General features: G+C 38.1%; 1 protein-coding gene across 2 annotated transcripts in view; it reads left to right on the top strand.

Moving 5' to 3' along the window:
- Nucleotides 1-13,932, top strand: part of ITCH (itchy E3 ubiquitin protein ligase) — a 60,263-nt gene extending 46,331 nt beyond the window's left edge. The window contains exons 15-24 of one of the 2 annotated variants that reach the window (XM_080405679.1): nucleotides 464-535; nucleotides 1,471-1,559; nucleotides 2,212-2,371; nucleotides 2,653-2,786; nucleotides 5,326-5,466; nucleotides 7,256-7,376; nucleotides 8,112-8,216; nucleotides 9,279-9,375; nucleotides 9,757-9,829; nucleotides 10,491-13,932. In XM_080405679.1, coding sequence (XP_080261805.1) covers nucleotides 464-535; nucleotides 1,471-1,559; nucleotides 2,212-2,371; nucleotides 2,653-2,786; nucleotides 5,326-5,466; nucleotides 7,256-7,376; nucleotides 8,112-8,216; nucleotides 9,279-9,375; nucleotides 9,757-9,829; nucleotides 10,491-10,590 — 1,092 coding nt within the window. In that variant the 3' untranslated portion in view covers nucleotides 10,591-13,932. Of the gene's footprint in view, nucleotides 1-463; nucleotides 536-1,470; nucleotides 1,560-2,211; nucleotides 2,372-2,652; nucleotides 2,787-5,325; nucleotides 5,467-6,683; nucleotides 6,812-7,255; nucleotides 7,377-8,111; nucleotides 8,217-9,278; nucleotides 9,376-9,756; nucleotides 9,830-10,490 lie in introns of those variants that run through there. The other variant, XR_013930933.1, reaches the window with a different exon arrangement.
- Nucleotides 13,933-14,221: the final 289 nt, after the last annotated feature.

Genomic DNA, 14,221 nt, shown 5'->3' with positions numbered 1-14,221 from the left:
TAAATGTTCCAGTTTTCAAGAGTCAATGAATAATCCTTTGAAAACGTGCAGAGAGGCTAGCCTAATTTTTCACTTTGAAATTTGTGCAGAATAACCTAAATTTCCTGTTGTGGTTGTTTTTTTTTTTTTTTTTTAAACTAAGTTCTGGAGTAGAAAACCTTGCTGAGTTCAAATGTTATTAATCTTAAAGTTTTCTGATATCTTGCTAGCGTGTACTGTATTTGAACCTGTTCTAAGCAGGATCTGGAGGCATGTGTACCTCACTGTAGATATCAGTGTTGGAAGTAATTTGGTCTTTGAGAAAACGACAATTCAAGTATCTTGATTACTGGGTTTGTTTTATATGGATTAGTGAAATTCAGCTGTACCTCTCAAAACAATGTATACAACAGATAACCATCCAAAGTCAGTGTTAGATACTTTAAGTGATTGTACATTTCACCTCTGAAAAATTTCATTTCAGCAACTGGCAATGCCACAGCACATAAAGATTACAGTGAGCAGAAAAACGTTATTTGAGGATTCATTTCAACAGGTATTGTATTAAAACATGTTAGTACTGGGCATGAAAAGTTGAGTTAAATATGTAGTTATGTAACCATCAGCAAACGTAGGTTTCCGTAGGAAAATGAAGTGCCTTGTAAATAATTTAGAAGACATAATCACAGAGACCTGAGTTCATTTTGTTTGTACTTGTTAGTCGTTCATCATCTGCAGATAGCTCTGTTGGGGTTATAAAGTTTTGTGTGGTGATTACCACAGACATCTAACAAGGGTTTAAAATGCAAATCTTCACCCAAATTCTGTGCCTTTCACTGCAAACAAAAACTTAAGGTATCTTGGGCATGCAAAAGTGTTGTGTGAAATGTCTTATGTAAACCTCTGACAATTGACCAAATCAGCGTAATTACAAATTTGGTCATTGTATTAAACCCACCATTAGCAAAGTTCCTTAGCATCTGTGATTCTTTCTAACTTTTAAAAACCAACCAACCAAAGCACTTTGATTTTTATCTCTTTAGGAGATGAAGCTATAAAATAAAGAAATATATGATGTATGTTTCTTATTGTTTTGTTTCTAACTAATTTCTTTGAGTTCTTGATCATGTCTCTTCATTATTTGTAACTGGGGTACCATTAGCGTGCTGTTCAAGAAATACTGAATTTGCTCACTTTGGGCCCTTTATTGGCTGGATTTCTGCCATATACTTACAGGCAGGCTGCTGGCCTAAGCATCTCGTCTTTAATGTCATAATTATTATTTCCTTTTCTTTTACATGTTTTACTACTTAAGCTATGGAAATAGGTTTGCACTAACGCGTCAAATTCCATGAACGTTCCATAAGCAGGACAGTTAATTTTATGGTCTGAATTATTAAACACTGTATCGCTCACTGACTAATAGTGATAGCCTAGCCAGTGCTTATAACTGTTTTCTTAAAAAGAATTGATTGTTTTTCTTTTACTAAGATAATGAGCTTCAGCCCTCAGGATCTACGGAGACGTTTATGGGTTATTTTCCCTGGTGAAGAAGGCTTAGATTATGGAGGTGTTGCAAGGTAAACTAAACTGAAATGGCAAATAGTAGCTTTTTCTGCAAGTTGTTGGTGTGGAGAATATCCCAAACTAGATACTTAAACTGCAGTGCTTTCAAAATATTAGTGAAGCTTATTCTTTATCTTTCCTTGGAATATCTGAGGAAGACAGTTCCTTAGGGATGTATGCATGTCTTAGAACTGTATAAAATTATTTACAGTTTGCATTAGGAATTAAAGTGATTGAAGAGATGCAGTTTAGTGAACTACAGTAAGCGTTTGGCACAACTGTTAATATCAAAGTAGAGGTTTATTTGAGTAGACATCTACTTTGGAGTCAGAGGTCTTTACTGGAATGTAACCAAGAAGTGCATATATTCATCAGCATTCCCTAAAACCCTAAAGCTCAAAAACAGTGGTAGACTTTTAATCTGCACATTTAGATAAGGGAGGGTTTTGTCCAAACTACTGACAGCATAATGTTGTAACTTCGCATATTAACTTGTAATTTGTGTTAGTTTCAGTTTGGTTCAGGTTTGGTTTAGCATACTTTCTGGTAAAGAAGTCAGAATGACTACCTATGTGCCAGCAAGTTCCTAAGTCAGCATGAGTTAACTGAAGTAATTTTTAAGTTGATTTATTTTGAAATGTGTTTTTGTTGTTTGTGTGATTTCAGGGAGTGGTTCTTTCTATTGTCACATGAAGTTTTGAACCCAATGTATTGCCTGTTTGAATATGCAGGAAAAGATAACTACTGCTTACAGATAAACCCAGCCTCTTATATTAATCCAGACCATCTGAAATACTTCCGATTTATTGGAAGATTCATTGCCATGGTAAGTTCAAAAGTAGAAAGAGGTTCTCTGATGTAATTTTCCTATAAATAAATATTATACCATCAGATGGATCATTAATTCATTTTTCAACTGAAACTACTATCAGGTGTTTGGATGTAACTACTGTTGGTATAAGTTAATTCAGCATATTAGCAATCATGATATTCTAGGTTGTTTTAATTCCTTGGCTGGCAAATGCCATTGGTACAGAGTACAGAATGTTGTCATATTAAGTATTCAATCATCCTTTGCATTATTTTGTCTGTTTTCATGTTCTTCAGGCTTTGTTCCATGGGAAATTCATTGACACTGGTTTCTCTCTGCCGTTCTATAAACGTATCCTAAACAAGCCAGTAGGACTCAAGGATTTAGAATCTGTTGACCCAGAGTTTTACAACTCTCTCATCTGGGTAAAGTGAGTTTGACTTGATTTTGTTCTTGCAATAGCAATAAAATGTTTTTAATTTTCACTTATGCCAGGAAGTAGGTGTAAATTACTAAAAACCCCACTGGAAAGTATAATCTATTAATTTCAGAGCAGTACTGGAATTTATACTGTAATTTTAGGTACACAAATAATAATTTGATAATGCAGAAGCCTTTCTGGTTCATTGAATATTCTGCACAGCATCTTGCATTGCAGTTTTGCTGTTTTTTGATAATCTAGCTAGATGTTATACAGATGTGGCAGTCTTGAACACTTACAAATAAATGGCTTGAGTAAATTCCACTGACACTTCTCAGATAACTGGTTAGAAGAAATCATCAGAAATCCTCTCAATGTTTATCTAGTACCTGATTTAGTTAGAAACCAAAAAGTTTAGTGCTACGATAACATGAAGTTAACAAATGTAGTTTATTATTTACTACCACATAATTCTTCTGTTAGCCATACCTGAAATTTGACTTAAAGGTTAATATTGAAGATGTAATGGTTTAAAGATGTTAATGCTCATGCATTTTTCTAGCTGTCCTTGTTTTTACGCTCCTTTCACTCCCAGCTGAATGATTCAGGACCATTCCTATGTATAGCCTTCCATGTATGCATTGTCAGTCATCTGTCTATTCTGCATTCATACTTTTTGAGTCCTCCTTCTCCACCCCTTTGCAGATTCCTCTCCAGAGAGCAACAAGTAAAAACGATCTGGAGTTTGTGGACCATAACTATTTGGAATTATGAGCTGAAAATATTTTCAAAGCCACCCCTTAGATCTAAAGCACTGTAATTCTGTACTTAATAGCAGGACTCCAGAACGTTGTAGTGCATGGTTGATGTACACAGATTTTCCTTTTCCAACAGTTAAAAAAAAAACAGAAGGAAAAGACAAATTCAGTTAAAACATTTTTTGCTTCTGCCATAGTAAAAACAATTTAGCAGAAAAAATTTTCTTTGTGGCTAGGGAGATTGTACATAAGAGTCTTAGAAAACCAGAATAGTTTTAAGAATGCTTTGAGAAATTCATAAAAGGTGTGTGGGTAGATTGGTTTTTTAAATGCAGAAATAAATATAAAAGACAAAAGATTCCTGTAACAGTGAATCTTGGAAGCACTACCTTGAATACCAGGGAGCGGGGAAAGCAGCTGTATGAGCTGGTTACAAACTTGAGACAAGAATTTTGATTTGGTTTTTGAACAGTAGTATGTTCTGTAACCAATGTATGTGCTGCTAAAAGGTGTAGCAAATTAAAATTCCATTCGGAAAACTTAAAATAGTTGCTATTTGATTAAAGATGCCATGAAACTGGGACCTGAAAGGGAAGAAAAGGTCTCAAAGCTTTTCAGTCCTGATTTCTGTAGGTAAGGAATCCTGTTATCTGTTTTGTAGTCAGAAAATGTACATGCAGTTTTTAAAAGAAGGGCCCTTTTTTGTCATCTTGTGGCTTGTGGAGACTTGTGGCTTTCAGAGACAAAGCAAATAGGAGTTACAGAGAGAAAACTCGCATTACACCGTGGGGGAAGGTGTTACAATTCTGACTGAATTGTAGCAAGTGGCACCCACAGCAGTGTTTACCTTGTGAACAGCATCAATCCCTTAATGTTTTGTGGAAAGTCTAGAGTGGCAGGGTGTTATTTTAAGCCCTTATCTGTAGACATAGTTGCATCTTTGCATGTCTGTGCACGTAAGCTGGCTACTTCTCACATTGCAGAGCAATAGGTTTGCTTTGTAACGTCCCATAATTCCAAGGGCTTTCAGTGCTGCCCGAGTGCGGTACGTTTATTCTGTGTGTGGTGCTTTTGGTGCACGTGTGATTTATAGCGGTCTAAAAGGGAGCTCAGAGGTTCCTGGGTGTCAGTGCTGGGCTGCTAGGGTGGCTCCTGCCTGCTGACACCTGTCACGAGGCTGGAGTTGACCTGAGCAATGCTGCTTGGCCACAGATCGCACCTGTCCTGAAATTGCTAAGACGACTTCACTTCAGCAGGAGTGTTTGTACCCTGATAAGTCAGGAGCTTGGGACGTTTTACTGTGTGCTCACAAGATAATCCCATAGATATATTGGAGTTGAAGATAATTCATTAAACATGCAACTTCTTTCTTAGTTGCCTACCTGCTATTGTCTGACAAAGTGACAGCTACACTTTCACACAGTCCTTACATTGCCTGTTAGAAGAAGCAATCAGGCAATGAAATATGCAAAAATGTCATTACCTGAATAGTTTTTGTATTCCATAGACATTCCACAGGTCACAGGCTGCAGGTGGTTTGTCAGCCTTGTCATTGGTAAATTTAAGGGTACTACTGATCAAAAATCTCTGATCAGGAAGACAATTAATGTATGCACATTTGTAAAATGAGTCAGTACATCTTGCAAAACCGTAATTACTGTGTAAAGAACGTTGCTTTATCTTGATTATTTAGTTCCAAACCTTTTTTCTTAAGGTTCTTCATACTCATCTCCTCCACAGAGTATAAAGTCTTGACACACTTATTTAAAATGGTATTTTTTTTCTTACAGAGAGAATGATATTGAAGAATGTGGCTTGGAAATGTTTTTCTCAGTTGATAAAGAAATTCTAGGTGAAATCAAAAGCCATGATTTGAAGCCAAATGGTAGCAACATTCTGGTCACAGAAGAAAATAAAGAAGAATACATTAGGTAAGAATAAATGAAGATTTTAAAATACTCTTATCTCCATTTTCTTTCTTTAGTTCCAGCAAGAAAAGGTTGTCAAACTATAGTCTGAAGTATTGTTGAAATTCTGTTTCTGAGTAATTGTCGATGTTGGCAACAAGTAGCAATTGTTTTGATATCGTATTTGAAAGAAGAATATTGATAGAAATGGGTTTTTAGAATCCACTTTTTCCAAAGTCTACAGTTAGCAGAAGGTCCACGTTTTCCTAGAGATAAATATAAGTTAAGCAGAACATCATGACGACAAATGTGATTGTCAGGTATTTCACGAAATTTTTGCATATGTTTATTATTGGAATTATATTGCTTCATAGTCTGCTGATACTCTACTCAGCCATTTATGTTTGGGGGCTTTTTTAAACTTAATGTTTTTGGATGCTTTTGTGGTAATGATTATTTTTTTAAAGATACTTGGGATCACTACTGGTTTTATCTGAACTGGTCTTACAGTATAATGAGGTCTTGGCATTTGTAACGGGACAGTGTTGTGAATGATGTCGTAAGTTGTGTTGTCATAAATGAAGGATTATGTTTGCAGAACCAGAATGTTTTAAAGCAATAGGTTAAGAGGGAGGGAGCCTAAGAGTGATTAAAGAATAAAAATGAACAGTGACCTGCTTTGCCTTGAAATACTCCCTTTTTCCTCAATGTGCAGCAGTACATAAGCTCTGCTTTAAGGTGTGAACTTCAACCTAGAAGCTTGGAGGATGTGCTTGCAAAAACAAAAAAAAGTCATACACTGCAAACACAAAATAAACTGAATCACAGAAGTTTCCTCCCTTTCCTACAATGTGTTGTGTGAAGGTTTCTTTCACGGGAAGGGGTGAGGGAGAAGGGAGTGGATTTTGTTTGCATCGTGTAATTAATCTGAAGAAATTTCACAGGAAGGGTGGTATTTGCAGAACAAACACTCTGACATTTTGCAGTTCTGCAAAGTATTAATATTGAGGTTGAAAATAGGGAAGATCTGCAGAAAACCATTCTCTTCCAGTTTCTAGGAACCCAGGGAGAGTTCGGATTCCAGTTTCACTCATACTCTTTCGTTTTACTCTGAGTCCTGCTTTAAGTCCCCAAAGTTTCTAGGATTGAAATCAGAAAGTAGCCATCTCTCCTTTAGACTCCAGTTCTCCTGACAGGTTAGGCTTGAATTCAGCATAATATCTGCTTCTCCCTGGGTTCAGGTTCTTCGGGTCTCCTGCCTGCTTTTCACCCTTTTATTAATGGAGAGTGGAGTTTCTGCCACAGAGCAAAGTTTCATGATTAACAGAAACAAATATGGAACTTTCCAAATGGACATAGTCATTTCTTGGTAAGCTAGCAGTCCTACTTATCTTCACCAGTACAATTTGACCTAGTTTTTACCTTTTCCTGGATAATGACTGAGATTTCTGGGGAGAATATTAGACAAATACAGCTCTGCATTTTTTTTCCTTCTCCAAATACCTAGGGACTGCTGTGCTCTCATTAATGTAATCAGTGAATAGATGCTGCCTCCTCCCTCCTCTTTGAGTCTAAACTACTTTCTATAGCAGAATGGTTGGAAACATAGGGTTTTAACTTTAAGAAAAAACAAAATTGTTTGCACAGAGTAAGGGCTACTAATAAAATTACACAATGCTCTGTCCCCAGAACTTTCCAGACTTTCCATATTTTTTTAACTTGGCTTACAGTTCATCTCAAAATAGGCTAACAAAGATGTGGACTTAGGTTGCCATAAGCCATTTAAATTATCTTTCTGTGTCTTCTTTCACAGGCTAGTAGCAGAATGGCGACTTTCCCGAGGTGTTGAGGAGCAGACACAGGCTTTCTTTGAAGGCTTCAATGAAATTCTGCCACAACAGTATTTGCAGTATTTTGATGCTAAGGAACTAGAGGTAAAGGATTGTTTGGCTATTGCTAGATCCAAGTAGTTACACGTAAAATACTGAAACTCCAGTCATTGTCTGAAGAGCAGAACTAAGGCTGACATCACTGTTTTATAGGGCATTAGGAGGGAAACTTCTATAGAGTAGTATTTGATTAGTGTGCTTCCCTTCACTTTCCTCTGCACAGCCTATTTACATGTTTCTAAAGGTTAAGATTCTACTGGTAGAAATTTCTGATCGAATGGCTTTTGTAATCCTTAGTGATTTGATTTGCCTGTGTTCAATGAATAGGTGACAGAAAGGGAGGTAAAACCAGATATGCAGTGGGTGATTGCATATTGATTGGACCAGGTTCTAGATAGCTTTGATCTGAAAATTACACTTTCTGAAGTATCTCTTCAACTTGTAAAAACATAAAACCAAAACTCCTGTTCCTAGTGGAGAATTTATGCCTGGGCAATGATAAACTGTTCCTGGCTTGAATGTCTAAATGCAAGCAATTATTCCATTTTTCGTGACAGAGGAGCTTTCTGTTTTGTGGCCTCTCCAAATCCACTTCATGAGCAGTCATCATTCTTTGTTGTAGAAGTTTTGGATAAAGTTTAAATTAAAACCAAGTATACTGTCATTGCAGATGCTTCTGAGTATGGGTGCAGTTGATGTTCTGTTTTGCTGTGTGGGAAGTCATAGAAGGAAAGCTGCAGCTTGTACTCACATGTTTATTTCCCTTTTTCTCCCCTAAAGGTGCTTCTGTGTGGAATGCAAGAAATTGATTTGAATGACTGGCAGAGACATGCCATTTACCGGCACTATACTAGGACCAGCAGACAAATAGTGTGGTTCTGGCAGGTTTGTAGCCTTTGTTTTAGTCTCAGACTGACAGAATCACAGAATCATTTAGGTTGGAAAAGACCTTTTAAGATCATCAAGTCGAACCGTTAACCCAGCACTGCCAAGTCCATCACTAAACCCTGACTCTGAGCACCACAGCTACACATTTTTTAAACACTTCCAAGGATGGGGACTCCACCACCTCCCTGGGCAGCCCATTCCAGTGCTTGGCCACCTTTTTAGAGAATATTTTCTAATACCCGATCTGAACCTCCCTGGTGCAGCTTGAGGCTGTTTCCTCTTGTTCTGTCGCCTGTTACCTGGGAGCAGAGACCGACCCCCCTGCCCACAGCCCCTGCCAGGCACCTGTGGGGAGCAACAAGGTCCCCCCTGATCCCCGCCAGCCACCCCCCATCAGCCTTGTGCCTCAGACCCTTCCCCAGCCCCCTGCCCAGCTCTGAACATGCTCCAGCCCCTCAGCGTTCCCCCTGCAGCGAGGGGCCCAATCCTGCAGACAGGGTTCCAGATGCGGCTGCACCAGCTGGCCACACTTTCAGATACAAGCCAGGATGCTGCTGGCCACCTTGGCCACCTGGGCACGCTGCTGGCTCACGTTCAGCTGGCTGCCCACCTGGCTTCGCCGCTTCCCTTGTAGTCTCCTGAGTTGCCTGCCCCTTCTTCCAAAGGTGGTAAATTCTTTTTTTCCCCCTGAATTCCAGCCAAAGCTCTCTGTTCAGCCAGGCCAGTCTTATTCCTTGGCAGCTCATTTCAGCATGTGGGGATGGCCTGCTCCTGTGCTTTTAAGATTTCCTTCTTGCAGGACATCCAGCCTTCCTGGAGCCCCTGGCCCTTCAGGGCTGCCCCCCAGGGACTGTCAGCCAGGCCAGGGTCTGAAGCTGCAGAGCACAGCCCACTCAGTAAACAATCATCAGAATTACTGAACAGATCTGTAGTGTGTAAATATAAATTGTTGCCAATCCAACTATTCCTAATAGTCAGGTAATTTGTTAATGTATGGATGATGTGAAAATCTGACCATCAAATCTGTACCTAAATGTTTATTCAATTACTGTTTTTCAGTTTGTGAAAGAAATAGATAATGAGAAGAGAATGAGACTCCTGCAGTTTGTTACTGGAACCTGCAGATTACCAGTGGGAGGATTTGCTGACCTCATGGGTATGCATTAATAATCTCTCTAATGCACTAGATTTTTTTTTTTTAAAAGAAGCGAGTTTTATGTTTGCAGACATTTTTCATTAATTTTACATGGAATGCTGTTTTGTAAGTCCTGCATATGCTTCAGCTACGATGGAAAAAGACATGGAAGGAGTATTTACATGTGTTGTGTTGAGTTTCAAAATCACTTCAGATTTAGCATTTCACCACATGCCTACTCTGATCTAGACATTGTATAGTGAAAGACAGGTGTCTGGGGGGGTTGTGCAAGTAATGGTAACCCTGTCTTTTGCTTAAGCTTTTTGTTCTTACCTTGCAGTGTGTTACCTTCTGGTACAAAGGTAGCGAGACCTATGCCTTATTTGTTTGAATTTGTTACAGGGAGCAACGGACCCCAAAAATTCTGTATTGAAAAAGTTGGAAAGGAAAACTGGTTACCTAGAAGTCATACCTGGTGAGTACGTAACAAATCGTGATACTACTCTTGTTCTGGTTTTGCTGACAGCAATCTACTTGGAGATTTTAGTAAATGGGTAACATCCTTAAGTGGTTGAGACTGTGAAAGCAAACACTAAGTTATGCCAATAAACTTTGTTGTTGAATAATAGCTGAACTTCAGAGAAACTCCTGTGGCGTGGGGTACATTACATGGTAAATTCCATGGATTTGTGTATTGCTGAAAATCTGAAGTAATAACCAATACTGCCTAAAGAGGCTGGGATTTAATGTTTGTTACCGCAACACTCTGTCTTGGTAGTGAAGTAGCAGGCTCACACTCCCTCTTCCCTAGGGAAAAGGTCACTTCAGTTCCTCAGGGGTGTTAGTGGTTAGTAAAAAGACGCATTTAAAATTTCAAATGTGAACAACTACTCTAGTTAACCAAATAGGAAAATTAGTAAAACTTCTTACCAAGTACAAAATTATCACTGTTCAAGTGCTTGAACTCTTAACTTTTGCTGTCAAATATATATATTTATGTCAGTAGCCAGCTTTTTAGAGGGTATAAATCCAGGTATCTGTCTATACTGCAAAACGTTTAATTACCCATATTCATAATGGATTTTTTAGGATGGTTTAATTATTTTTCAGTTCTTAAGTTTTTTCTTTATTTTCAGTTTCAATCGCTTAGACCTTCCACCCTATAAGAATTATGAGCAGTTGAAGGAAAAGCTGTTGTTCGCAATTGAAGAAACAGAAGGATTTGGGCAAGAGTAGCTAAAATTTGCACCTTGAAGAATGTGAACTCAACACGATGTATGTTCTTCACTTCTTCTGCTTGTTGCACACTTCATTGTAAAGTAGACTTGACTTGGATTAATTTAACAATACTAATGTGTAAGTAAATGGATGTTACCCTGAGGTTTTATCCACATTAACTCTGGATTTCTACAGAGCACTTTCAGAAATCAAATGAGCAATCAGATACAGCTACAAATGAATTACGACCTAAGTAGAGGTTTAATACAGCTTTGGGCTCTGCTTTGTTTTACCATTCATTAATTAGAATGTGTCCTTAATGACTGACAGATTTTTAACAATAGTTTTGTCTTTCCTTTTTAGTAGCATTTTTTGCTACTGATGCACTGGGAAGTTCATTGGTAGCTGCAATGCTGCAGCAGCATCGTAAGCCTCTTTACAGCAGTGTGACTAGAGACAGCCTTTAACCATCCTCCATGCACCGCGAGCAAATTCATTGCTTAAGCGCTTTTTTTTTTTTAACTTGAGTGTGGCCAGACTGTTTTTCCCCCGCCGGGAGTCGCTCCCATGCCAGCTGGACTCAAGCTGCTGCTTAAGGGGATGTCAAACCGTGGCACAAATCCAGGGCATAGCTTTGCTTTGTTTTTTCCCAATCCTGCTAATTTCAGCAAAACAGACACCCGCCCAAAGTTGTTCAAACGTTTCTGTGTGCCCTCAGAAGAATTCTGATCTTTTTCTGTGTAACATGTTTAACTTTTAAATCAAGATTAACACTGTGGTACTTCACTTGTATTGCAAAAGACAAGGCCACCTGGGATTGCACTGATTCCATTTAGGTTCCTGTTTGCAGACTGATGTTTCATGTCAACAGTGTTTGCAGACATTATTCTCAGTGTTATTCTTACATGTTGCAGTGAGTTTGCTTGGAAGACTTTATTGGGTTCTCAGGAAGAGGTACAAAACAACTGGATTCGGAAAATGAATTACTATTTTTGCTGATGAAGTGATAAGCGATACTGGCTAAGGCTTAAGAGGATTATACAGTTCAGACATGGATTGCAGATCTTTGAAAAGCTGGAGCATCAGTAAATAGTTCTATGAAGACTGAAACTAGTTTTTTGCAGAGGTTTCTAAGCCAATTCACCCTAAGCTGCTTATAGCTAGTAACTTTTGTAGTGAGTACCTACTGGATTAATTACATCTTTTAATTCCTTTTAGAATCTGTTAATATTCAGTTCACTTCTGGTTTACAATAACATTTTGCATTTGATGCTCCTTTAGACTGAATGCACTTTTTGGGTATGGTCAGCCCTTTCCCTATCCGAGGGGCGTGAAGTAGCCTGCAGCAGGTGAGCTGTTAGCCATGGTAAGAGACAGGGCACTTGAAATGGCATGTAGCACATATTAAAGCATAACACAGCTCACAGTGTTGGGACAGGAGCTGTTTTTAAGAGGCTTCTGGGTATCAGAGCTGAAACAGGACAGTGGGAGACTGTAAAACTAACTTCCAGTCTTGAGAAGAATTCTTTCCCGCCGTCCCTTCTGGCTAAGCTCCAAGAGGGAATAACTTTTTTCAGGCCTAAGAACCAAGACATTGAAGTTTTTAACTGACTTGAACGAGAGTTTTTTCAGGGCATACAAAGTGGTAAATGCTTATTGGAAGGCAGAATCATTAGGCTTCAGTGTGAAGAGCTCTTTCGTCACTCATATTGTAAGAAAGGTGTGCAAAAGAGTTTCTGACAACACAGAAATGACCCTCTTACAGCTTCATTGATGGTGAGAACTAACCTGACTTCATGGTTTTACTAGGAGAAAAACCTGCCAACTTCAAAACATTCGATGGATAGATTACAGTATACAGCTCATGAGGAGAAAAAAAGCCTTATAAATATTTTCTGTTTATATTAATTCTTACAATGAAATGTAGTTATCTAACATATTTACAAGAGGGATTAAATTAAGCAAGATAATGCAAGATTAAGCTATGAAAAATAGTCTGTGTTCTGCATAATGCTTTATGATTCATGTAGGGAACCTAGAACTATTGTTAATGTATAAATATCACCCAAAAGGCTTTCAGCCCTATATTTTTAAAATAAAAAAATAGTTATAATTGAAATAGCCTTAGCCCTAGTTCTATAGGGTATGGCTGTTTAATATTTTTATGGTTGAAATGTTTAGTTCAGGAAAAAGGTAAATGCTTGTATATATTTTTGCAGTCCGGGATTCCACTTATTCCATTTTTCTTTCTTTAATTTAAATGGCATGTTTGTATGTCTTTTCTGCTGTATTAGAATTGGGAAAAGGGGGCTGGATATCCCAAGATACAGTTTTAAAATACTGCAAATAAAGAATTCATTGTGTGTGTGTAGGGAATAATCGGTGAAAGATTGGATTTGGCCAAAATATGAAAAAATTGAAGCAACTTTACTGTGTTAAATTGGCAATATTGCTGAAGTCAGAGGTTAAGATTACTTAGGCATTTTACTTGCTCAGCATTCTGAATGCTAACTGATCTGTTAACTTTTTACAGCGTGTTGTGTAGAAATAAAAAAGGAATCAATATAAGCCACTGGTACACTTTTCTGTTCTTTGTGGGGATCTGGTGAGAGTGTGGATGAGCCCACAGCATCTACTATCGCAGATAATATGTTGTTATGAATTGGACTTACAAGCAAGACTTGCAGCAGAGATTAATGAATTGGTCTCCCACTACTTCAACTGATTTTAGCAACCTGAGCTGCATAAATTCATTGTAGTGGCAAATGTATATCTATATGCAGCTGTCCATTGATACTAATTTTCAAGTATTAAAATAATATTCACTTACAATTTTCCCTTATGAGAATGACATGAGCCGCTGATCTAAGAATTAACAAAGCCTTACTGTTCTGGGTAGCTCAGGAAATGTTAATATACTAATGAAATACACAGTAAATGAGTCATGTCTTCATCTGATCTAGTATGGAAGTTGTTTGTTTGTTTTTTTTTAAATCCAGTTGCATGTGTTTTTTAAAAAAAGCTTTTTTAAATTATTCTGAGAAAAATATCACAAAAAATAGCTTGTTTAATTTTTTTTGTTTCCATTTTTATTACATGCTGCACTGGATTTGTAATCTCAATGCTATATTGGTATCTCCAGCCCCCTTTTTGCGGTGTCTATTAATTTTCTTCAAGAATCCCTGTTTGTGTATATGTGCTCTAGTGAACTCGTATATAAACTGGGATCAGCAGCACTGGATTGTAAAATACTGTACTGAAATTCATTGTTGAAATTTCCTTGCATTGTAATTTCAGATACTCAGGTAACTGTAACAGTATCTCAGTAAGTCAAATACTTTTATAAAACTACTTAAAGAAGCTGGCAGTCTCGTCATTATTCCTTCTGTGTTATGGAGCATACATATGCAAATAACTGGTCTGTCTGCTCTCCTGGGGGCGAGGGATCGGGCTGTTCTGGCAGTTAGTCCTTCTAGCAAAGATCTTCAGGAATGGTTCTTTCCCCAGCCCTCGGCTGCCATTGTTGGTTGCACTGGAAGTTCATTTAGGGGATTTCGGACCCGGCTGCCTTTGTGACTGGGTAGAAACTGCAGCTAAAAGAATTCCTGACTGTTCCGTGCCCGTGGTGCAGGGGGGTGCTGCTCTGCTG

The sequence above is a fragment of the Falco punctatus genome, assembly GCF_963210335.1.
Source record: "Falco punctatus genome assembly, chromosome: 10".
NCBI classification, from domain to species: Eukaryota; Metazoa; Chordata; class Aves; order Falconiformes; family Falconidae; genus Falco; species Falco punctatus.
This window is presented reverse-complemented; position numbering and strand designations above follow the sequence as displayed.